Below are 25,939 nucleotides of genomic sequence, written 5' to 3'. Positions count from 1 at the left end.
AGCACAGCTGCAGACTGAGACTGAGATGCACCAGTGGTCCACAGACTCTTGATAGAAGAGGAGAGATTGACTGAGAAAGAGAGAAACTGCATTTGTGTTTTTCCTTGATCAGTTGGGGGAAGGGGAACCACTCGTGTTTTGTTTTTTTTTAATGTATGTGTGCCTTTGAGTTTATTCCATCTTTTATCTGTGTACATATACGGTTTTCATGTAAACACATGAAGAGTCTGCTCTCTGTCCTCTATAAAAAAAATTATATCTGACCAAATGGCTGAAAGTCAGTCTGCAATCATTTACTTACAAACTTATTGGATGCATGTAAAGATTATGAGAAGTCTTCAAAAATATACTACGACTAGGAGTTGTGTTTAACAGCCTAACGGTGTATAAATAAAAAATATTTTTCAAGTAACGCTCAATCCTTTTAATAAGGAAAAATGGGAACCATGTATTATGTGACTCATATGCTTCAGTAATGGAATTTAAAAACATTATCCAAGTGGAGGCTTAAGTCAGATGTATGTGTATCTATTTCTGAAGTACCCAGCTATATATTTCTATTCTGGACTAGTGCCCAGTCCTGCCTATGGCTCCTTTCCTGGCTTGCTTCCAGTCCAAACTACAGATACACCAACCAGACTGGTTGAAGCATTAGCAGTGAAAGAAGATCACCTCTAATCTCTGATTTAAAAAAATGAAAAAAGAAGAAGTTACATAAAGTATTGTGAGCTGCGGAGTATTATTTCAGATACTTTGGCTACCAACCAAGACATTCTTAAATCTGGCAGGGACTGCAGTACTTTTTTTGTGCGTGTCCCCCTCGTGCAGAAAGTACAGAGGGCTCATTGTGTCTTTTTCTGTCTGGGTAAGGAGGGGGAGCATTTGTGTGCACCATCCAGAGAGTGCGTACCTTCCCTGCAAAACCCTGCCTAAGTATGTTGTAAAGCAGAGATGAAAGTGAGTGTGTTAAATAGAAATCCACCTCCTGTTTCTTTCCTCCTTCCCCTCCCGCTCTTCCTATTTCCCTCCATCCATCTCCTTCTTTTCTCCAGCATTGGTATTTTTTTCTGTTCCCTTTTTCCCTGTCAGGCTTAATGCCTGCTTACAGCTCCATTTACGCTGCATGCGTGGAAATTGGGTTGGGGATCTTGTGGGTTTTGTGTCCTTGGAGATAACCAATGTGTGGGAGGTGACAAAGGTAGTGTAAGCTGTTAGTGTGTGTGTTTTAGCATGTGCATGTGTGTGAGAGAGAGAGTCTGCTTTAAGTGCAGGAATAGATCTCTGACAAATGGAAGTGCGGAGGGGTATGCATCTGTCAGTGTTGTTTGAAAAGCCAGAAGAGTGGTAATCTGAGCGAGTCACTCCACCTTGTGTTTGATACACTCCGCATCTCAGCTCGGCCTGCGTCGCACAGCTGTGTTCTGCTTTGAGTAGTCAGGCCACTCGTTCGTTGAGCTGATGAGCTCTTTGGCTTTCATTCATCAATTTCTCATCAAAGTTACATACACTGGAAAACTGTAGTGTGACTAAAAAAACAAAAATCTTGTAATCGGCCAATAAACGGCAATGCAGTCTCTCACTGGTACCAGTAATGTGTTGTGATGTGCTGTCATAATGACTACAAGTGTTTTCCTCCACTCAAGATATTTGAGCTTTTAGACAGTTTGTATTTATATAATTGATTGATGCCCAGAAGCTAATCCTTCGTGACCGATTGCTGCTTTTTAAAATAAGAATTTTAGACTTTTATGGGTGTACTTTGTTTAGATATTGTGCCATGTTATGATTGGAAGGGAGGTTCTGTTTTAAATAAAGATTTTACTCTTATTTCAATCAAGATCACCTCTGACTGTTTTCTCAATGAGATTCAAACTAAAGTAAAAAAAACCCAAAAAAGCTTACATTTTGATGCCAGCTTTTAGTCACTTTACTCTAAGCTAAATTAAGTTATGCATGTTTTTTCTGTTTTTTTCCCTTCTGGCTTCTTTCAAATTCCTCTCTTTCACTCACCTTCCCATCTGTGTTTCTCTCCATCCTGAAGTGATTAGCCTGGCCCCATCATCAGCATCACCATTGGTGTCGTCATGGTCCTTTATATCCCCACTAGTTCAATCGGTAATCCTCTCTAAACAATCCCTCATAGCCCTGATTCACCATTAGCTTATCAATAAGCCCAAATAATCACTATCAGCTACAAAGAAGCCAAAGCAGGAGGATCTGTGGCGGTCAGCCTAACCCAAAAGCTAATAATAAGGCCTTACTGGGCCTTACGCCTCAGGCTGAACTGCATGATTTGTGGCTGAGCACTGAGCCCCAGCCAGCTTGATCTAAAACAGTCTGACACTGGCTTATTGATCACGCACATTGATTCAAATGGGAGTGAGTGCTAATACACATGAACTCAACGCCAGAAGGAACTCCATCCCAGTATGTCATTAACTTTTATTTTACATTAACCATACCACCTCAGTCCTCTTGACTCTCTCTGCCTGCTATCTTAGAAGAGAGAGTCAATCAATGAGGGCGTCAGCAGTTTCACCACAAAGCCCTCAAGTGGATTACATCACCACCTCTTGTTAACGTCTGTCACAAGCCATCACTATGTTGTTGACTTCATGCAGTCATCTACTCAACTTTTAGTATAGCTAGATATTGGAACCAGTTGTATCCAGTCATAGCGAGCCACAGGCATGACCTCTTTGTCACTGAGAAGTACTGGATTTTGATTCTCTGCAGTGGAATATAGTTTCCCTTTTTCGTTCTTGCTTTCTGATTTCCATTGTTTCCTTCATCTTCTATTTGTCTTTCCATCTTTCTGTCTGCCTTGTAAAAAATGAGCAGTTTTTTTCTGGTGGTAAACACAGCCCCCATACAGCACACATCTGCAGGATTGTGTAACAGGATGTGGAATTTAGTAACCTATCTACATAAACCATTGGACGCACACCATGTATTCTCATTCCTACAGTCTGCCAGGGTTTCCCCTATAGGCTGGAAAAGGAAAGGTGAGCAAGTCTCGAGTTACAAAAAATGTAAACAAAGAAGAAAGAGTGGGTATTGATATTACAAATTAGGTGCAATCAAAAATGTTTGCATTAAGTGAAAAGGAGTGGAAAGACATACGTTTGTATGTGTTTGAGATAGGGAGAGGTTAAATTGTGAAACAGAAATAAACAGAGTAATGAAGTGAGAGGAAAAAAGGAGTCAACCAAGCAGAGTGGTGACTGAGAGGGAAGAAGAAGAATTAAAAGACAGAGAATGATGGAGCTTTGGGAGAAGGGTAATTGCAGGAAAGGGTGATTATTAGTTCGTCACTATCCCCAGTCTGGAGGCTCCCAGACCAAGGCCACGGATAAGTGAAATCATATGGCTGTCTCATCACAGAGCAGAAAGAGAGAGTGCTGATGAATGCAGACGCTTTCAGTGAAGCAGTAAACATTCATTCAAAAACGCTCTTTGACAAATCCACCTCATTTATGCTATAGCCCATATGGCTCTATGAGTGAGCGCCTGTGTTAATGTGTGCATCTTTAAATCCCTAATGCACACTCTTCATCTTTATGTATCCAACACTTTTGTTTTAGGACTCTTTCGATGAATGCAATCAAGTGAATGAGTAGTGGTGAGTGAAATAGTCACACCATAAGTGTCCATGAAATAAGTGCCACTGCAGAATCCTTCATTGTTGAACAATGAAGGATTCTGCAGTGGCACAAAGCTATAGGAAAGCCTCGTTGGTATGAGGAAGACAGCACTTTAAATCTTCATAAAATACAATCTAGCCGTAGTAAAGAAACAGAAGGAAGATTTTTGTATTTGTTTTCAATTTAATTATATCTTTCTATGCCAGGTGTCACAAACCAGGTGTGACCAATGGATTTGTTTCTGTACTGACAGTTATAGAAAATAGCAGGGGAAGTGATGACACATTGGTCTTACTAAAAGCTTTACATTTATGATAAAACCTGTCTAACTGAATATATGCTGTATATTTTATTGGTAAAACTATGGCAAAGTAGTTCATAAATTGTTTTTATTCAGCATTTATAGCCGTAGAAGGCCCTAAGTTTGGTCAGGAACTCATTAACAGAATTAAACACAATTTATAGGAAAAGTTACAGTATAAAACATAACATTATCACAGCACTAATGACCAAAAAATGTTGTTAATATTCTGTGATTATATGACAAAAGCAAATATTTGTGTAGCAAATATAAGAGCCTGTATAAGTGTAAGTGTTTGCCCCCATCTGTTAAAGGACTAAACTTTTTTTATATAAAGTAAATTAAATGAAAAAAAAATGTTTACAAAAATATAAAGAGTTTAGTCTAGTTTCTGTACTATTTTATCTTGGTCATGAATTAAAAAACAAACAAAAAAAACCCCAACTTTATTTGCTCTTAAGATCTGTGGTTGTAAATCCCCAGGGGAGCTGCACTACCAAAGATAACACTAATGCACTTGTAATCTCAACCATTCACTTAGCAAGGATATTTACAGTTTTCTAGAGAAAGGCTTGCCTGAGGGAGACGCTTCAAAAACAAAAAGAGCTGCATGGAGAAGAGTGATGATGTGTTTTTTTTAGAGATAGCACGAGTAGCCCCAGCCTTTTAGATGAAGCTCATTCTGCAGCGGTGTTATGTGGTTTTCTTTAACTCTTCATTTAAGGCAGACACCTGTAGACATGTGCGCGAGTGGAGGTAGTATTTCACACATAAAGCCACTCTCATTGACATGGCATCAGATACTGATGGTTTATCAAACTCACTGAGACATGGGCACATTTCAGACATCTGCTCAAGTATGTTAAAGGTGTTTTTGTAAAATTGGATGCTCAGTGCAAATGCTCATTTTTAAAAAAGCTGCAAAGTCCACATAGATGAGAAGAAAGGTAGCAGCGCTGTAATGTGTTAATTTTAAGCCTCGGGGTCTGTGTCCTGTGTAGGACCTTTGTTTTTTAACTATGTTTCAATTTGTTTTCACTCAGGAGTAGTTTCATTTTTCAGCCTTTAGTGTGGTTTTGAATCCCAAACTACTTGGTTAGCTTAAAGAAAAGATCATGGGTTGGGTTAAAATGAGCCTATTCACAATTCTCTATCCTTGCCTGATGAAAAATTAAGTGAAAAGATAATCAGTGCCTGATCCACTCATCCACATGTGATGATTTAGGAGTAAGACTAGGCTAAACATACCTGCAGGCTGCCCAGTAGACCCACAGCAGCCTTGTGATTGATATACAGTATTTAGGAGTACAGTCACTGTCTGTGTGTTAGACTTTTTTTCCTTTTTTTGTCTTTCATATTGCACTGGAAAGAAAGTACAAAAAGAAGAAACGTGCATCCTGGTTTCATTTATTCCAGTCATGCTCAGTACTGTAAAAATACAATTTAATTTGTGGATAAAGACTGTCATTAAGTATTATTTCCCAAATTAACAGCTGGTAAAAGTTTAATACCAGCCCACCCTGCTCACAGTGAAACCTCAACACTACAACCAGAAAATCTGCAGGACCTGGCATCAATCTAGAAACTTTTTCCACATCCATTTCAGTGTCAAGAATTTCAAGGCCCCTGGTCATCTCGCACCACCACACAGCATCCCTCTGTCTGTCTTTTTGTCTCTCTCTCTCGCTTTCCCACTCTGTAGTCTGTCCTCAACCAACCCTGAAGAGCTTTATGTGCGGGTTTGTTAGTTTTGGGAGCTGCTTTACTCAACATCAATCCAGGCTGGACAAGTAAATGCCTTAAAATGAGTGAAATCCCCCCCAAAGCTGATAGTACAGGGATAGTACCGGCTTATGTGTTCCAGTGGGATCTGGATGGAGTTAGATTGAGAATAGTACGGAGAGCGCGAGTGGGGTGGGGGAGTGTTTCCACTGTTGAATTTAATATAAATGTACAAGCAAGAATCATATGTGCTCTCGTATAATGACTCGTATCATAAACATTTTACAAAACAGAGTGGAGTTATGCTATTGAGCTTGGACACTGAAAAGACAAAAAAGAAAAAGGAGAGGAAGTTATAACCCAGAGACAGACACAGAAACGGTGGTGATGAGATATCGAGAAATGAAAAATTTCCATGATTTCATTGTGTCACCCTGATGCTCTGCTCCTTTTTTCTCTCTCTTGTTCCCTCCATCTCTTGCCATGCTGTAACTCGGCTGTGTGTTTATTTTCTTCCCTTCCAGCTTCTCTTGCTCACATATCCATCTAGCCCCCCTCTCCTCTCTGTCAATTAGCTCATGTAAACTTTGCTTTCCCTCATTGTTTTTCCAGGGGAAAGTGCCTCTGCTTTTGATTAAGCCCAAGGCTCTGCTTTAATACATAGCTCCCCCTGCCTCCCTAACATGCACACATGTGCGCGCACGCACGCACACATACATTAGAAGCATCGTATTTTTGCTTTACTGCACAGCAGTGGTTTAGCTTTTGCAGCCGTGCACTGATTGACTGCCAGCTTATATGTTTCTTTCTAACATGAAGCTGCTTCATGTTTGTTTGTGCCTGTCTATTCTACACAAACTCTGCTGCATGAAGGGTTGCCATGTTTGTGGTTCAGAAGTATGCATCTACATACAAACACAGGGAGAGACACACATGCATAGGTGTGGTTTGGGTGGTAGATGGCAGTAGCACCTGTCTGCCAGCTGCTTGTTGTCCCTTGGGAGCTTCAGCCGACTGACTGACAGGTGAGGATACCCAGGCCTGAGAGGCACAACACAGCTGTCCTAGCCCAGATGCTGAGGAGGGACAAAAATCCTCTGTGTGTGTTCTGTTGCCTCATTATCCTCACCTCCACTTTTTTGAGTTTTGAATAAAACGGGTGTCGTTGAGGTCAGCATGAATCAAGTTTGCTAACAGGTGAAACTGAGAGAAAAAACTGGCCCTCATCTCTGCCACGTGCTTTGTTTCTGTTCTTTCTCTTATTTTCACTCATTGTTGTTTTACAAAGATCTCAAAAGATCAGTTCTTCCCTCACTTTCTTCCTTTCTTTCACTTTTGCTTTTTTCCTTCCCTACCTCCTTCTCGCTCCTTTTCCTTCCTTCCCTTGTTGCCTCTCTTTCTCCGGTTCCCTCCATCTCCCCTTTTCCACATAAAGCTGTTTTTCATAGAAGCCCATGCAGCCTGGAATAGCATTCCCCCGGGCGCTGCAGGGTGAAACACTAGACTTTTCTGAGCCCAAGCCAAACAGATGCTGGCTCTTGGAGTCCCACCAGAAACAAGCCTTCATGCTTCTCCCTTTTTTCTCCTTCTCTCTCACTTTCATGCTTTTTGTCTTTTCTCTTTCTGTCCCTGGTTCCCCATCTTTCTTCCTGGTCTCTCATTCTCCCGACACTTTCTCACACTCTCTTCTCTGTCTGAGTCTCTTCCTTCTTTTCTGTCAAGGGCAACATCTTAGTTTCTTAATCTCTTTGCAGTGTCGTCAAAGCAGCCTGGTGTCTGGGCTCGAAAAGTCTGTTCAGCCTCTGCTTCGTTAAACTCCCTCCATTAAAATCCCTTTGTCAGGTGTCAGTCGCTTTGTGCTCCCACTTCTGAAGAGAGACTCTTTGCTTGGAAACAAGGAAGGAGTGGAAAAGTGGGGTTTCCTTTCTTCCTGCTTTACCTTGCTTTTTTGTGCTTTATCCTCCATGAAGTCTGTACTCCTACCTTTTGCTTTCTCTGTTGTTTTTTGTCCTTCCTAAATTCGCCTAAATCTTTTTTTTTTTTGGGTTGTTTTTGTTTTGGCAGAACTTGCTATCCTCCCCCCTTGTCCCCCTGCCTGTATAGCTCCTTCCTCTACTTATTTTTCTCTCTGCCTTTCTTGCTTGCTCAGTCTTTAAATTTGCTTGAACCCAGGGACCCCGACTGTTACGTAAATGGGTTAAACACAGACACACGTGCTCAAATACTGTATGTACACACTTATGCCTGCACATACCCTCTTTTCATCGCGTATGCACACACGCACAGAGCGCTATAGGGCCAAACTTGGCTTTGCAGCTTTTGGCAAATGTTCAACTCTCTCCCAGTCTCTTCTATCGCTCACTAGCTGATGCAGTGTTTACATGAGCTGCCAGTCACAACCAAATCAAAAGCCTTTTCCTCTGAGCTAAGAACAGTTGGGGGCCTGGGAGGTATGCTGTGAGTTGGTATGCTAATACTGATACGACTATCGCCACTTTTGGTGGCTGAATATCCCCATTTGTGTCAAGTGCTGCTGCTCTGCAACAACCTTAGTAAGGCTGGGTCTTTTTAAACAAGTTCTCTTGGTGGAGTGGAGCAGTATAATAACACTTAACATTTTTTGAACATACTCTGGGCTGATTGCAGGTATTTGATTTTTACATAATTAAAATTTACAGCAGGGAAAAGTGGGAAACAGCAATGCTTAAATTAGAGTTTCCCTGTTGATTTGAATATCTTGGTATTTATTATTGAATTACTTAATATCTTGATCATATTACACTGGTTCCTGACAAAACAGCCATTCATCCTCCTAAATGAACCCTGTGAACCCTAGGGTACATAAGCCTTTTATAAGGTTATGTAACATATTATGGTGGCTTCACCAGGCATTACATCACGGGGTTAGATTACTGGGGATCAGTTCTGCTCAAAGACAAAACTCTACCCCAGCATACACACATTGCTTCCTGCTTTATACCTATATATGCTGCTGATGAAAGCTCATGTTTGTTAAGTAAATTGTACTTGTTTGGTGGAGAGAACAATGACCTTGGGTACTAGTATCTGTTGCAGAGAGCAAACACTAAGAGTTGATTAACTCTAAGACGGGTAAGTCTAAGTTTTGGGTTTCAGACAGCTGGTCAGAGTTACTTCCCTCTTAGTTAAGCACATGTTTGGGTAATAAAGAAAAAACATCATCAGTGGAGCTCTGACACCGCGATTCACCGTGGCAACCAGTAAATAAAGAGCAGAGCCTCCAGTGTAGTCAGAAAAATGAACGTGGGCCAATATGGACCAGAATATTTTTATAAAAAATAAATGAATAACCACAGGTGTAGAAGAGAGTCAGCAAGTTAAGACGAATACCGATAAATACATTTAAAGTGTCCTCAATTCAATCATTTGCCCAGATTGAATTTCCAGTAATCAGTAATGCAGTTTGAATCCTATTAAATTGTACATGAGATTGATAAATATGTTGTCACCTGTAATATTCAGTTGTGCTATGATAGGAATCAAAATGATAACGTACAGTTTACTTATGACTTTAAAGTCATAGCTTGACCCAGTAAAAATTAATCTGATGATTTGCAAGGACAAGTTCAGACTTGAAATTTTTTGTTTTATTATTTTGTGTTTAATATAAAATAAAGAATTAATATATTTTATAATAGATGTAATTTTGCTGATAGGAATTACAAACGAAACAAGCAGCAATATAAATTGTTGTCCAAAAATTCAGCTGTTTCTGAATTTAAGTGCTTAAATTCAGAAACTACATTTGGACCAGTTTTAGAAGTCTGGGGTTTTCTTATTTGTAGCACACAAATCCTCACTCAGAAATATTTATATTGAGTATTTTATGTGTCTAAAACTTCATACAAGTTATTTTTTTAAAACAGTGATTGCTACAGCAGTGCACAGTAAATGTTTTAGTGTGGGGAATCCACAGTGTTAGAAAAAGATAACCTATAGATTTTATTCTGTGCTGAACACCACTAAGCTGTCCTTACACCAATATCAGATGGATTCATTAAATCAGTCCAATGAAAAGCAAACATGTGACCTGTCACCTGGGATTTTAGTGTATTAAAGACATTAAGTTGTGCAGGTCAATGTAATCCGATATATACTTTGATACTGAAAGTATGCATGAGGAAACAAAACAGAGTTGCTTCAGGTGCAGCATAAAAGGAAGAATCAGAGAAACTCGGATTATGTTTAAGAGCATGTTCGGTTCAAAGAGTCAGCAACACTGAGAACTAAACTAGAGGTTAACTGTTTATGATGCAGAAAATCGGGAATTTCCATCATCTCAGGGTTAAACTCAAATTTTTTACCAAATCTGTTTTCTGGAACAGGCCCCTAATTGTTTGTGTTCTCTTGTCTCAGTCCAAAATGAGCGTCAGGGGCCTCAATTCAGCTGATCAGTGTTGGTTCAGTCATCTCTGAGCATGTTCACACTTGTTCACTCTGAGTTAACAGCATGCATGATGCATTTAAAAAAGCCACCATCAATAAGCTGCAATCCACCATGGCAAAGGGTAAACATGGAGCAGAGCTTCTAGACTGTGCATTGAAATAGCATGTGACAGTAGAGATTTATCAGGAGCAGGGACAATGAAAGTTGGAGTGGAGAAACTGTGAGTAGGTTTACAATTCTTGCATTTTCTTCAGTGTGCACGCCAGTCATTCATAATTTAGCAGACTTTGAGTCCTTTAGTAGCTGATTAACAGTGGAATTTCACAGCATAGAATTAGTTAAATATGTAAATATATATATAATTGATTTGAATTATTCAGATGTAAAGTAGAAGTTGTTTCAGTCATGTACGGTAAATGTTTTGTGACATTCTGATACTTGTTTTATTTTTAGATTCTCATTGACTTCTGAGGAAATAAAACATGTCAGACAGCTCCTTCAGGTTCTGCAAGAGGACCTGAAGAGTATCTCTTGGTTCTCAGGAAGGGTCATGTTATCACAGTAACTGACTGAGAATTAGTTTAACTGAAAGCCCAGAGTTTCCCTCACCTAAGGATTAACAAGCTCTTAGTTTTCCCTAAACCCTCATTCTGAAATAAACCCCTAGTGTGATTGTGGGAAGCTGTACTGTAACTGTGTGTTTAGCTTTAGCTTTGGATCCGGGGTTACACTAAATTTCATTGATTAGGGTCATAGGCTGAGGCTAAGCAAAGCACTATTAATATGGATTAGCTACACAGCACAGTCAAATACCATGGTCCAGTTGCCATGTGGACAATCAGATAGTCTGTGCGTGTATGTTTTTGCGTCTGTGTGTGTGTGTGTGGGGGGGGGGGCTTAGCTGGGGCAGAGTTGCAGGGATGTTGTGTGGGGTGATTGTGGTAAGGAGGTGAATTAGATTTAGAATTAGTATTAGTGAAGAGAAGTTAAGCGGGATGGGCTTACGGGCTAAGCGCTCGGTGGTGGTGGGGATGTGAATCCTTACATAAACACTGATACGTACACATTGAAACAGCAAGATCAATCAATACATGGAAGCTTTTTTTGTTTCTGAATATAATCTATTTAAAATAGGGTAGACAAGAAGAGAAGGAAAGAAATGACTGAAGATGGCTGACAAACTAGCACATGGCTCTCTCTCTCACACACACACAAAAGTGGTGTTTTAGCAACTTGTTCTCTCTGGGTACACACATGCTTTGTCTGTGATCAGAACTCTAAGCAGACTGAGGACCTCTGCTGTCTGGCAGAAGCCTTGGGGTCGCCTGATGTCCTCTGCCTGAACTGAGTGCTCTTTTCTGGAGAAAGAGACTGAACAAGAGGTGATAGAGAGAAAATGTGTGCATGTATACATTATCCAGTAACAATCTCTGTTTTTATCTGTGTCACTTAATCAAATAACTCGTGCTAACTCTTTTACCCTCACACACGCGCATATTGACCCCGTGTGGCAGTGATGCAGCTCCCCATTGAGTGTCTATACTGCCAAACAGATGGTGGTCTGCTTTACTGTACAACTGCATCCTGATTGGTTTATCTGCTTGTCTGTGTTGGTTCCCTCTCTTGTTTGTTTGAACTCCAAGCTGTTCGGAGCTGCACTTGCTGTGAGGGTTACCACAATTGCCATTTGTTGGATTATCTTGGCATCATTGGAAACCATTCTTTCCTGAATTATGGATGTTTTGTTACTAGAAATAAATTAATTAGGGTCCACAAATTGGTGTGGTGAGATTTTTTAAAAATATATATTTTGTAGTTTTATAATGCTTTTTATTGTATATTTGACCTCATGCACTAAGGAGGAGTTTTTTTTTCTTCCTTTTTTGTGCAGCTAAATACATAGCATCAAATTTTTATCTTTGCTCATGGCGCTCCATCAAAGATTACACCCAAAGATAAACTCACAGAATGCCTGCTGGTGATAGTGACTGCTGGGTTGACTTCAGCCTGTCTGTTGCGCCTGGCTCCAGCTCCCTCACATGACCTCACCCTTTACCCCTCATCCCTCTCATCATCTGCCTTGACCGGGCTGCACAATGGACAAAGAGCGCCTCGAGAGTTTGTGTATGTGTGTGTGTGCTTATGTAAAAATGTGCGAACGTTACCAAGTGCCACGCTGTTTCTTTTTGAGCACGCTCTTGTCTCTTTGTGTGGTAAAAGCGCATGCACCGTGAACCAGACTTGATAAGATGGCAGTTTAGTTCCTGAAACCTGGGGCTCGAGGGCACAAGTTCATAGTCTGTCAGCTTTGCCATGTCCGTGCAAACTCCTCTCTTCCTCCTCTGTAATCCTCAGTCTGCATAGCAACAGTCAAACACACGGCGACACATCAGCAACACAGTGATACACAGAAAATGAACATTGACATGGCGCAAAATGAGCGAACATCAACCCCTTGGCAACCTTGTGAAACTTTGCTATCATTGGCGCATACATTTTGACACGGCTGTGATTGGTCACTGCGGGTCCACACCCCTGTGTACACACAAACACACACTCACACTTATAAACACGTTCAAACACACTGTTTGCTTTGCTTGCCCTACGTTGAGCTGTCTGGCTGGCATCATCTCCAACTGCAGAGCCAAAGGGTCAGAGGTGACCACTGCTTGGCAGAGCAAGCTCCATGTCCTTCCGCTCTTCTCTGAGTGTGTCTGTGTGTTGTCAACGTGACAGCATGACCTCTTTGATCAAGTTTGCTCTCCCAGAGTTTTCCTCCATGTATATACAGTATAATATACACAGCCTTTACATGCAGCCCTGTTTTTGCTCTCCTCCTGTGTTTGCCAACAGCTCCTTTCCTCCTCTCCTGCTAGCATCTCTACTCCTTTTTTCTTTTGATTCCCCCCGACTACCTCCCACAGCGTTCTTAGTTTCTGAATCTCACACTCCCTCTGTCCTCTTGGCACAGATTGACAGGACAGTCTCTTTGATTGTTCATACTTCCCATTGAGACTCATATTGTGGCAGAACAGAGCCCACTGAATGGTGCACTGTATGAATGCAACCAAGCAGGGGGCAGTGTCCAATATTTACTTCATGCAAAAGTTAATGTTATTTTTATGTGTTTATATTTATTGAAATTATACACTTGGATTTTTTTTCCAGATATATGACTTGGATCACTTAGATGTTATTATAGAGAGAACTTTTTTTCCAGTAGAAAATTATTTTGATTATGAGTTTTATGTATTCCCAATAGAACAATAATAATTTTCAGATGCATTCAAATGGATGTATTCTGTCTTTTCTTTCATCATTCCATTTCTCAGGAGCAAACAACTTAAGAGTTTCTCTGTAATTGGGTCTCTTGCTTTCCAGTGCAGCGTATTCACCCAGCAGACTTATTGACGTATTGTTATGTTCATAAAGTGGCACATTTGCTCTGAATTTTCATTGAAGTGTTCCCCGAGAGAAAAAGACTTGGCTGCTGGAAGAATGTTTGTTATCACTGTTATCTCAGTGGTGCTTTTGGAGGAGTTGGCAACCTTGCTCAGTATCACTTTGTGGATTTGTGTGCATGTGTATGTGTGTGTGTGTGTGTTGAGGATGTTTTCTCACTCTTATCGAAGTGTCCTTGGCTGCGCAAGTGCACCAACGTTCTATCAGTGTAAATCACCTTCTTTTATGTATCTTGTAACAAACTGGAAAGAGTTTCAGGCATAAAAGTGAGAGAAAGAACAAAAACAATAATACTTAAGACGTGCTGGTAAACAGGTAAGGATGTGTGGGCAGAAAGCGAGTGGTCTGTGTTGTTTAAAAGTGTTTGACTGATGCATTGGAACCAGGTAGGTGAATACATATAAAGATATATTGACTATATTAGACTAACATTAGTCTAATATAGAAAGAGAAAGGAATAAATGGAAGGACAGCCAGTGCTACATGGGGGAGAGACTTACCTTAAAGCACCCCTCTGCTGGCCAGACAGGAAGTGTGTGTAACACCCTCAGCACAAAGACCCACAGTGTGTATCTAGGGCAGCAGGAAAAGGGACCGGGGGAGGAGAAATCCAAGTCTCAACACATGGCCTTCCCTTGCTCTTCAGTTCCATACTCAGCTTAGTACTGTACTTTCTCTGCAACATTTCCAGCTTTCCTCTTACAAAGCTGAAAACTGTGAGATGCTTCTCATACTCATACTTCCTTTTCTAAACTGCCTTTTAATTTCTTCCTGATTTTGTTTTGCAAAGTTTTATGATTCTTGTGCTGGTTTCTTCAGCTGCAAACATGCATTCTGCCACAGTTTCATGTAGTTATTCTTCTTTCCATTTTCAAATCATGTTCTTTCCCCTGCAAATCTATATTCCCTTGGCTCGCATATCTGTGTCTCTGTATTTCCCCTCTCTCTGTCTCTGTCTCTTTGTTGAGCAGTGCTCAGCTCCTGATGTTGCAGAGTGTAAGGCATTTTGATTTGAAACACTTTCTTTGAACATGATAGTACGCATGCTATGTAAGGGTCTTGCTATCTAAGGGCAAAATGCAGAAGGGATAAGCTCCTACTCACATCTCAATAATATTCACGGCTCCATATTTCTCTTTGATTTTATTCACATCACATCTCTCTCTCTCCCTTTTCATCTCTTTGTCTCCATTTTCTCCATTCCTGGCCTGCTTCTCTGCAGTCTAGAGAGTGAAGTCTGAGCTAACTGAGACGCCTGGCCCAAGGCCTTGTTGCTTTATTTGCATTTCACCATGGTTTACGTGTGCCAGGAAAATGCCACCTGGTGGCGATAGCAAACCACTGCAGCCATTTATTCAGTGTGTGTGTGTGTGTGTGTGTGTGTGTGTGTGTGTATGTGTGTGTGATTTAGATGTTTGTGTCTTGTGAAAGCCACGTAGGTAGTGAGAATAGTGAGAATAAGTGTACCGCCTCTTCCTCCCTCCTTCTCCCTCCCACATGTTCCCCTTCTTTTTCCCTTTCCGGCCTTTGTGCAGCTGTATTTATTTGGGCTGGACCAGGGCATTGCAGAGACACTGGTCCTTAACACGTTTGGGCCCCCGCCCGGTTGACTCCTTTAAGCTGAGTAGAGATGAAGGTTGACAGGGTAATAATGCTGGTGTCAACACCACTTACAGGACAGTTATATCAGTATCAGCTCGGCAGGGGGACGTTCACACTCTGTTAGGCTAGGTCGTGAACCGTGCTGGGGGCCCCCAGCCTCAGCCACAGATACACTCACACATGCATTTCTCTTGAGCTGCTGTTAATGAAGCAGCTTAAATGTACATAATGCAAGGTCTTCATGCCGATATAAAGATAACACAACTTCACGCGTAGATACACGCAAGCTGAACACATTAATTCAGTGTCGGTACACTTTTTCCACATTATTTTTAATACATTCACAGAGTACGTTTGTACAAGTGTGTGCTCGCTTGTGTTTGTGTGTTAGGCTCTGTGCCTTCTTGTGTCAGCTTAAGTAGGATTCTTGCTCCTTGAGCCCTAGCGCTCCTTCAGGACTTTGAGTGTCTGTCCAAAGGCAAGTCTCGTCAGCATGACTCCAAAGCACAGAATCTCATTTACACTCGACTGTCCATATTAATTATGAATCAGAGTGCTGTCGGAGGCTTCTGTGACCGCATTGCATAGCAATGATCACTGTAACCAAATGGGATACTTAGAAGCATTCCTGCCTCACAAAACCTTTTATTGCCTCGATCACTAAATGAAACTATAAACATGTAGAATGTGCTGAGAGCTTTTGTTGTGTCTTGCAGAGAGTTCATAAAGGATTCAGATTTGATCTCACAACTCCAAAGTACAAAAACTTGGTGAAATAAAATCAAAGCATATTGCAGTGTTTTGTAAATTATCATTGACCTGTGTTGTACTGCCGATAGTGTAACAGCACATTACCTGTTTCATCACAAGAACTGTGCTAGGTTTAAAAATGGGGACATACTTTAACTGAAATTCTTCAAACACTTTGTAACTTTGCAATTCCTTTCCATAGTACAGGCTTTTAGGGGCTGAAGATACAAAATGATTAAGTGTAGTCTCTCATGACCAAACCAATCTCCACAGTACCAGAAAAGCAGCTAGAAGCCCTCCTGATCATAGAGAAAAATAAACTTTCTTAGTTTTATCTTTTAATAAACAACAATTCCCAGCAGTGCCACTGCAAAAGATGTCTCTGAGAAACTTTGTTGAATTTTGTTTTAACTTTTTGTTGAAACTGATGTTGTTAATGTTGTTTCACGAAGTAAAGAGCTTAGACTCAGTCTTCATCTAATGTGACTGGAGCCCAAATGGTTGATCACTTATAGAAATGGCATTCTTGATGCTATGCTGGCTGACAAAATGAATATCAGTAGTATTCAGCATAGATTTGTGCTCTCGCCTTTTACACACAGACATCTCTAAATTTTCCTTCAATTTTTTAAATTGTTATGCACCTTAGAGGGTCACATCTCCAGATCCTTAACCATTTTTCTTTGAGCAACATTGTTGTTAAAATTGTCAGTGGTTCTCTTTTACACTGATCTTCATCCCTTCATCCCAAATCATGATTCCACCCGCCAGCTGATATTAGCTCCATCACATCATCACTTATTTATTTTTTACCTCATGGCTTTTTACCCCTGGCTCATAACTTTCCACCATGCAGATATTTTTTGGAATACATTTGAGGCCTGAAAAGCAGGCATTCATTTGTCCTTACAAATAAACTAAAGGTGTCCTGACAAACATTATATATCTTGTCTTCAAACTGTTTGGAATGACATACTGTACAAGTCAAAGTAAATTGAGAAACTCCTGCTGTATTTATTTACATTTTCCATACTGTTGCTCTTTCCAACTTGAGGTTGTATTTTGCTGTCTGCCTTTGGATACACTTCTGTTTCTTTAGCATTAAACAAGGAAAACCACACTTGTGAATAGTACAAATACAAAGATATAAATGCTTTCACCACTGAGCGCTCCGTAAACATTTACATAAATTCAGACGGGGCAGTAATAAAAAAAAAAAAAGGTTAATGTTTGTGTGTTAAAATAAACACCAGACTGTGGCAAAAATATTCTCACATCTGCATAGTAAATACAGTATTATAAAGACCTCTGTGGGGGAAAAATCCCCTGTGTTTTGTTATTTTTCACTGTATCTGCATTCTTCTTCTTTATTTTATTTTTTTCGGGGTGGGGGGAATCAGTGACTTAGAGTAATCTGACACGCTTCCCATACTGGCAAGATTAACAGAATGCATTGTTTCACAGGCTCTGATTTAAGGAAGCATGCCACGACGTGTGTGTAGATGCTAAGTCTGTGACTCATTTTCAGCTCAATACAGTAAACTTGTAGAGCGGGGCAATATGGGTTAAAAGTCTTAAAACTTTGATCAAGCACTGTGGCTTACTTTAATGCCACAAGTGAATGACTTTACACATCTACAGGAAACTAACTATTCATGTTTAAACCTATAAATAAAGATTTTAACTACTATTTAACAGCACACATTACTGAAGTGTGTGTTGGCTTTTTCTCTTACAGTCAGAATTTCCTAAGTAAGTTCAGAATTTCCTAAGTTATAGGCCTAAAACCTAAGGATTAGCATAACATATATTGCAGCAGCCTGGGAATAATCTGGCAAGTTTATAAAGTCAACGTTTTTGGAAAAACATGTCTCTGGAAACCCAGTGATGGAGAAACATTGCAGTATACAAGAAATTGCACTGGTGGAGAGAAAAGGTGATGGTAGGATGAGAACAAGGATAAGTGGGGGAATGGGGGACAGAGGAGAATAAATAAGGAGTGGGGTATGTGTGGGCATCCAGCCAGCCAAATACCCTCCAAACCTCCACTTTGACTATCACCCTCTCCACTCAGTGCCTGCGACTTCGTGCATCCTCTCTAGACCCATAACCCGCTCCCTTTCCCTCTCCCACTTTTCTTTCGCTTCTCTTCCCATCCTCCATACCCCCAAGCCTTGTAATCCCTCCTCTCTGCTCCTCCCACTGCTCTTCCCCCTCACTCCTCTTCCCTCCTCCTCCCCGCTCGCTCCTTCTCTCTTTTTTTCAATCCTTCCCTTCGTCTCTCAGCATCTCTCTCTCCTGGGTCTTCTTGCCATGGTGCGGTGCTGCTGGCAGAGCGTGGGCGCAGGCGGCACACAGACGGGAGCACAGATGGGCAGCAAGCTGCGCAGGGCGGCCAGGCACACCTGCTCCACACACACACACGCGCACATACACACACACACGCACACACAGAGCCCTACTCTCCCAACCCGCCTCACAGCCTGCCTGGCACAGTGGCACGGTGATACAGGGACACAAACAAATACACACAGACACACATGTATACATATATAGATACATACATTTATTTGTGCATTCACATAAACAGTTGTGCATGTGCAGATTTGTAATACATTTTGTATATGCCAGACGAACAGTGAGTATATATAGCAGCTAATTACACCCTAGATTTGTCAGTTTCCGCTGACATTTCCGTTCTCTTATGACTCTTATTGATTCAAAGTTTGACTTCTAAGCAACTTATAAGATTTTCCTCTAAGAGTAAAGATTTGTAAAGGTCACATTCACACTTTGGTTTCAGCACATGGGGATCTGGTTAAGACTTTTAGGACAAAAGCGTTTTTGCTCACATACAGAGATGTATACACTAAATAGCAGAAGTGATGAAGACTTATTAACACAGAAACAGAAATGTTCCCTCGTATGATACAGACTTAAAAAATTAAAAAATGAAACAGAAATATATATATTAAAATAAAAAGGGTAAAAAAAATAAATAAAATAACATCCAATAAAAGAGCTGAGTGAACATCTGTGTGGGATAGCCGGGGGGATTAGGAGGGTTTGGAACATTTTAAGCGCATTAAGGATTAAAAAAAGGTCAGAATGTTTAGCAACATACCGATAAACCTCTTAAGCGAAACCCAATTGGGATGCTGTACCGCGTTATCCTGTGTTTTGGGGAGGAGAGGAGAGCTGAGGGGGAGGAGGAGACGGAGGGGGAGTGGTGGAGTTGACATTTGTTCCAACAAGGAGGGGAATCTCAACACATACTGGTAGTTACACACATGCATGCTCACACATATGGACACATGCTGGTTTGATGTGGCTACAGAGTACATTAGCTCACTTGTTGGTTTTCATGTTGATGTTGGCAGTGTGCGTGGTTGTACCGCACATACTCACAAATGACAAGCAGTGTTTATGAATCTGTCAAACAGCGATGTGCCACTGCAGAGCCCACTTGTTACTTCTTTCATTTTTGATCAGCGATGACCAGCAAGACGTATTTCCATTGTCAGGAGACAAGATTCGCGGTCTCTCACTGTTTTATGTCTATGTCAAGAGTATATCAATTAAAAAGAAAAAATATAGGAATTGTATTATGGATTAGTGAGTATTGATTTAAATGTTCCAAGCGAAATAATCATCTTGAGCAATGTCCTGACACATTTCAGATTTTCCTCAAATCACAGAGGTCTAGTTAGTTTATCCGTCCAAAGGACTGATGAGCTTATGCCGTAGCAAAGCATCTGGCCACAATCCACAGTCGCGACTCCTCCTACAGTGTTGGTCAGAATTTAATCAAATGTACACACAGTGCTCGCTTAAAAAGTCATCACCCAATATGTGCTTGAGGTCAAGGTAACGTGGTTCATTTTATAGACAATAAATTGTGCCTTTGGTTTTTCTCTTTGGTTTAATTGCTTTTACAATCGTTGGTGCCTCAGTTTTTACACCTGTAAACGTACAATTTGAGCACTTTCAGTTTGTTACTGACCCAGAGTTCTTTCAGGTGATGAAATTTGTAACGGAGTTAGTCCTCACTTGAGTACACACAGCTTTAGCGTCTTCCGATGACCAAAACAGTTGAAAAAGCCACTGAGTTAAAACCCTTATCCACATCTGTGGAACAGATGTTGGATTGATTAGTTGTTTGTTGGGGAGGATTCTTTAATAGGTCCATTTGTGACCTTGGAGATTAACAGCGCAGGAGGTAATATTGGGGAAAGAGTGATTAGTGAAGAAAATTTAATAGCTTAGGAATTATTATAAGTAATGAGGATATCATACGTTTGTTTTTTTTAAAATTGAGGAGAAGGAGAATCCTCCACTTGACCTCATGAAATTTAGGAGGAAAGCCACAGGAATTAGTGCTGGGTGTCAGAGAGATAGTAAGAAGGATTGCAACCTAGAGAGCACAGCCACAGTCAGATGCATGGTGCTGTATGTCAAAGCCATGATGAGTTGGGTTGTGTGGATTGTAGCGGGGTTGTAAGAGAGAAAAGTCTGCAATCAGCAATCAGTGACAGTATAAAGAACCAGCACAGAGAGAAAGCAGATGCTCAACTAAAACTCACTACACTATTTATTTATTTAAAATGTAAAAAATTATTATTTAAAATGATCATAAACTAATGATTAAAAACCCAAACATTTACACATAATTAGCACTCATTTACTTTGAGCGTACACCAGCATTTAGTTGTGCAAAGTCAAGTTTGTTGATAACCAGCTCTCATTTTTAGGGACTTACGACATCCCAATTTACTCTTTACTTCCAGGATGTTGCGTGCTATTCATAAAAGTGAAATCCAGGGAAAAATTTAGTGCAAATCCAATGTTTAGCTAAGTTTTAGTTAATCACTGTGATACTCATTTACCTAAATGGTTACATCAACATTGATGGATGGGCTGAATCACATAAAGTCCGTCATGAATAACTGTATATATTTGTATAGTCATTCCGCTCTAATTGCCAAGGTATTCATACACTGTTATCAGAGTAGAGTTTGCGTGGGCTTCTCATGTGCACCATCAGGACACAATGCGTGCACTGTTTTTCTTTGTATGTCGTCTTTTTAATTCACTGGGTTCAAGCGGCTGCGGAGTAGGCTGAAAGGTTTGAAGTCAGAGATGGGTTGCTGGTGGAGGACGCAGAGGGGCATCTGAGGGAGGGAGTGGCTGCAGGACTCTGATTGGGGTTGCTGAAGGGAGGGCTTTAGGGGGCTGCGGTGAGAAGATAAGGGGCTGGATGCGTGGATGGAGGGTGTTGAGTGTGGAGTGGGGGGTTGTGGCTGCTGTCGTAGGCTGCAGCATGCACAGCAGTGATAACCAGCCACCAGACCTCTGTCTTACCTCCCTCTCGCCCTGTCCTCCTCACTCGTCTCTACAGCTTTATGATGCACTGTTGAACTCAACAGTGGCACCTATTTCCACTGAGTGATGTTGCGATTTGTTGTAAGCACAGTCTTAGTAGGCTAAAGAGCCTGAGCTCAGAGCAATAGAGCCACAGCTGTTGATAGCTTCAGTATCTATGTAGGTTATCATATTGTGCAGTTTGCAGAAAAAGATTTTGAAGGAAGGTGGGAAAATAGTATTATGAAAAGTTCTTTGCTTAGAATAAAAAAGAAATAAATAAGATGAAAAATCAGAGCGATGATAGGAGTCTCTGTATCAATCGGTCTCATATACCGTGAGAGTTGGTGTGGTTTGGGCAGTCAAAACCTCAGGGTGATGTTGAGAACAGCTATCAGTTTTCCTGCTGCTACTCATATGTGCCTGTCAGCTCTTATCTATACCATGAGCCTTAGCTTTCACACCTAAACAAGAGCAGAACATGTTCAGGTCATGACAGGCCAACAATAGGCAATTTAAGACAGAAGGGCAGAGTTTCCAAGTGCAGGATCTTTCCAGAATGTGATATGTCCATACTGAAAATCAATTGTTCTCCATTACCCAATAAGATTTGCAGAATATAATTCTAAACCAGAAGATGGTATTATCGTTGTTAAGTAAAGCCAAATTAAGATTCAGGTGATAAGAGCTTCCTGCTGTCACTGCGGTATTGCAGGATGGGCTGAACTTGTTATATTTGTTTTTAAAAAAAACACAGATTCTGATTTCTGCTATTTATGCAGCAATTATTTGTAACATCTGTCAGGTAGCAGGAGCAGACTGGCTACAGAATAATCCTTCAATTAGTAACTTTCTTAATATCCTAAACAAACAGAACTGAGCATCAGGTGCCACACTTGTTACTGTAAATAATCAACTGTGGAAGCAAATATAAACACAGAACTGATTATGCATGTCAGTAGACATGCATAATCACAGAAAACATGATAATAAGTTGTATGCGCCAATATGATTTCTTGAAGCAAATCCACCAAAGGAAATGTTGGTGTAGGAAAGAGGCTTCGGACATTTTACAGTTTTTCAAAATTCATGCCTCACACGTGAATTTGTGCAGCTATGTGGCAGCCATGCTTTCTGTATTAGATTGTGAGATATCTGTAAAGCATATTGTTCATACAGTAACGGTCCATTGCATCTAAGCGCCGTATGCATAGTGTGAGAAATAGTGTTTACATTAATGTAGAGCCCTCCGGTGAAATACTACACGACGGTTAAAAAGTCCATTGAAGTGAGGCTGTTTTCTCCACAGCTTTCATTGGCCACCATATATGTTTACTCTGCGTGTGTACCTCAGTGTTTGTGCACGTGTGTGTGTGTGTGTGTCTGAATGTGTCTGTGTGCATGCGTGGCGGGGGCGCAGCCTCGTATGTTTGGAGTGAGTGCCGTCAGTTAGCTGGAATGTGGCACTACCGCCAATGCTAAGATGGCTGCCAAGCTCTAAGATGGCTGCCAGGATTACACCCAGCCAGTGAGAGACACAGAAGAGCGAGACATTCTGCATGAAAAGAGAGGGGAAAAAGAAGCTCTCTTTCATTTCTGTGCTCTTTCTTTCTTTCTTTCATTCTCGCTCTTGTCTGTCTCGCCCCTCTCTCGGTGGATAAGCACTGCTTCGTAGGCAGCGAGACAGGTCTGTTATTGTTTCTGCTCAGTAATCTGTGGCTTAGTGTGGCTGCAAGGCAAGTGCTGCTGGCAGGAGTCTGTGTGCTCTGTTATCACCTACAGCCTGCAGATAAACACCTCCTTTAGCTAGCTTACTAGCTAGCAAAAGCCTAGCTAGGCCTGAATGGACGGCCGATGGCATGAGTATCCCACATCACACCAGTCCAGGAAGTGAACTTGGTCTCAGCCACCGTCTCATTCACTCAAAATACACCCATGTGTTTTTCTTTGTGACTTGCACTTTTACTCCAACTATCATGTGAATGAAGCCTCAGTAGACCAGTCATAACAGGTGTGCACAGCTGCACACCTGTTAGGTTTGCGTTTTATGTCTTGTGTTTTCTTTGTTATTATTTTATTTCAAAGGGACGAGCGTTGCCTCAATTTTATACAATTTCATACTCTGCGTCAAATCCCTCTGGACAAGCAGGCTGGCCTGGTCAATGTTATCTCTCGATCTGCATGTGTGTATTTATGTGTTTGTTCTTGTAAGGATTACAACATGTATTAAAGTATGAAGCAAAAATTACAGGAAGAAACAGATTGAGAGTGAGTGTTATGTGTGGTTATGTGTGTAAGGTGTTCTGTTTACGCAGACTAAATCCCTACCAGCAAGAAAGTATTAAATAGGATTAGGGAGAAGGATATGATTGCGTGGTTAGATACTAAATGGCATAGCAGCACAGTGTAAATCATCGCACCTTAAGTCTGGAGGGACAGAGGGAAACAGGAGAGAACAGTCTTAGATACAACACTGTCACACAAAAATGTGCGAATTCACACGCACATACATTCGCAAGATGTATACCATACCGCAGCACATACTGTAAGTCCCTCTTATTCCCTCTCACACCTGAAATATCACATTCTTGGCAACATGAACACATGGCTATGATTCATTGAGATGTTGCACACTTACCAGTATGTTTTTTATTAGTTTCTTAAGCATGCAAATCAGATAATAACCATTAGTCTGTCTCTATCCTCCCTGTCTTTGTTTTCTTGCAGAATCTGGACAATCAGACAGCTCCAGCCAACAAGGGGACACAGACATCAAGCCACCACCCAATGGTGGGTATATGCACAAGCACGTGCCTATGTTCAAACCCTCTTAAATTAGCGTTAAATTAATTTCACTGAGCTCATCAAGCTTCATCTGCACTAATTCGTTTTGCTTTAAAACCGAACACCTGAAAATGCATAAGTACTCAAGGATGATTTGCAGAAACTGGTCATGTGGCTGTAACATGAAAAATCATCAGGCTAATCAGGCATCGAACAGGTGTATTGAATCCGTGACATCACATGTTCCCAAAATCAATTTCCAAACTAAAAAACACAGTTTTCAAACTTTTACCTGGCTCAGCAGCGTTTTCAGGGTCCTAATGCAGCAGAATAGTTTGAATGTTAGGTACAAACATGAAATTATAATAATATGAACATTTCAGTCTTAAGATACACTGTATGGATACACTGTATTGGTGACTTTCATGCACTGTGTGCCTTAGCACTTGGTGACCCTGCTGCTAAACTGTCATTTTGTGGCTGAGCTTCCGTTTTTCCTAAAAGCTTCCAGTTTGCACAAATACTACAGATGGGTGATTGCAGACTTAATAGGAGGGACATTTTACAAACTGACCTGTTGCAATGGCAGCATCCTATTACAGTACCAGGATTATATTCAGTGAGCTCCTAAGGATGACCAGTTCTTTGTGCTTTATTGCTTTATTCTTTATACTTTATACTTTAGTCCATACAGTGTATTTCAATTGCATATTCCCATAGATGTTGCTCAGCAAACAGAGTTAGAGATGGAGTCTCCTGAGTTTCAGTTTAACATTTTTTGTGTTTTTGTGTGGGGAGGTGGGTTTTCCCAAAGCTTTTGCTTGTATTTGTAAAAGCTTGATCATTTCTTCGTCTGTACAGGCCACCTGAGTTTCCAGGACTGTTTTGTCACCTCAGGAGTGTGGAATGTGGCAGAGCTGGTCAGAGTGTCTCAGAGTAAGTAGAAAAACCAGATCACGACACAGACAAAATGCCTGCACATGAGTAATTACAATACAATGCATTTGTTTCCTCATTGAAAAGAAAATCTACTGCAACAATGCAGCATAGCATTTTGAGCATATCCTCTTATTTCATACTGGCATATTTCTCGCTTCCCTTTTCTTTTCTCCCCACATTCCCTTTATATTTGTCTCCTTGTCAGCTCCTGTAGCCACAGCGTCGGGTCCTAACTTCTCACTGGCTGACCTGGACAGCAGCCCCAGTTACTACAACATTAACCAGGTGGCTCTGGGGCGGCGCTCTCTCACCTCCCCTCCTTCTACCAGGTAAATACTCCCCACAGACATGAGTAGTGAAGGTTGTGCAGACGTACAGTATACGTTGCACAGGAAACATCATGCAGAGGTACGGCTGTCTACCATAAGTAGACCGTCTAGTGGGTGAAACCACCATGTGGCTTTAGCAGTTCTGCCTTGGTTAGTGATGCCAAGGGCAAACTTGAGGGAAGTGTGAAATCACAGTACTGTAATATTTACCAACCGTATATTACTTGTTATCACAAAGATGGCTACAGTACACCATCTCATTGAAGTTTCTCGTTATGAGTGGTGTGCAGCTATGCACTACGAGTCCAGTCCCAGTCTTGGAACCTCTTTATATATGTGTATGTCTCTCAGCTAGTTGCTCTTGTCTTTATGAATGTGTGATGTCTCTTTCTGCTTTTTACTCTTTGGGTCTTTCTTAACCTTTTCTTTCTATCTTCTTACTTCTGTCATCTGCTGTCACTTTAGGTCTGAGGTGGAGTTGTACGCAAACCTTCCAAGGAGGTAGTTATAAACCTGAGCTTCATCTAAAAAATATAAAAGATACAACTTAGCGAGATACATGCACAGGAAAGCACACACAAACACTTTCAGAAAGTCGTGTGTGACTGCCTCTACTTTC

General features: G+C 41.0%; 1 protein-coding gene across 10 annotated transcripts in view; it reads left to right on the top strand.

Annotated features, from left to right (window-relative positions):
• LOC102777724 (nuclear factor 1 X-type-like) overlaps positions 1-25,939 on the top strand; it is a 108,904-nt gene that overhangs the window by 61,326 nt on the left and 21,639 nt on the right. For 8 of the 10 annotated variants that reach the window (XM_006787413.3, XM_006787408.3, XM_006787415.3 and 5 more), the window contains 4 exons: positions 23,996-24,058; positions 24,914-24,988; positions 25,197-25,320; positions 25,786-25,821. In XM_006787413.3, the coding sequence (XP_006787476.1) occupies positions 23,996-24,058; positions 24,914-24,988; positions 25,197-25,320; positions 25,786-25,821 (298 nt within the window). The remainder of the gene's footprint in view (positions 1-23,995; positions 24,059-24,913; positions 24,989-25,196; positions 25,321-25,785; positions 25,822-25,939) is intronic. The other 2 variants (XM_006787409.3, XM_006787416.3) reach the window with 1 other exon arrangement.

Source organism: Neolamprologus brichardi, chromosome 6, assembly GCF_056152115.1.
Source record: "Neolamprologus brichardi isolate AB-2024 chromosome 6, ASM5615211v1, whole genome shotgun sequence".
Classification (NCBI taxonomy): Eukaryota; Metazoa; Chordata; class Actinopteri; order Cichliformes; family Cichlidae; genus Neolamprologus; species Neolamprologus brichardi.
This window is presented reverse-complemented; position numbering and strand designations above follow the sequence as displayed.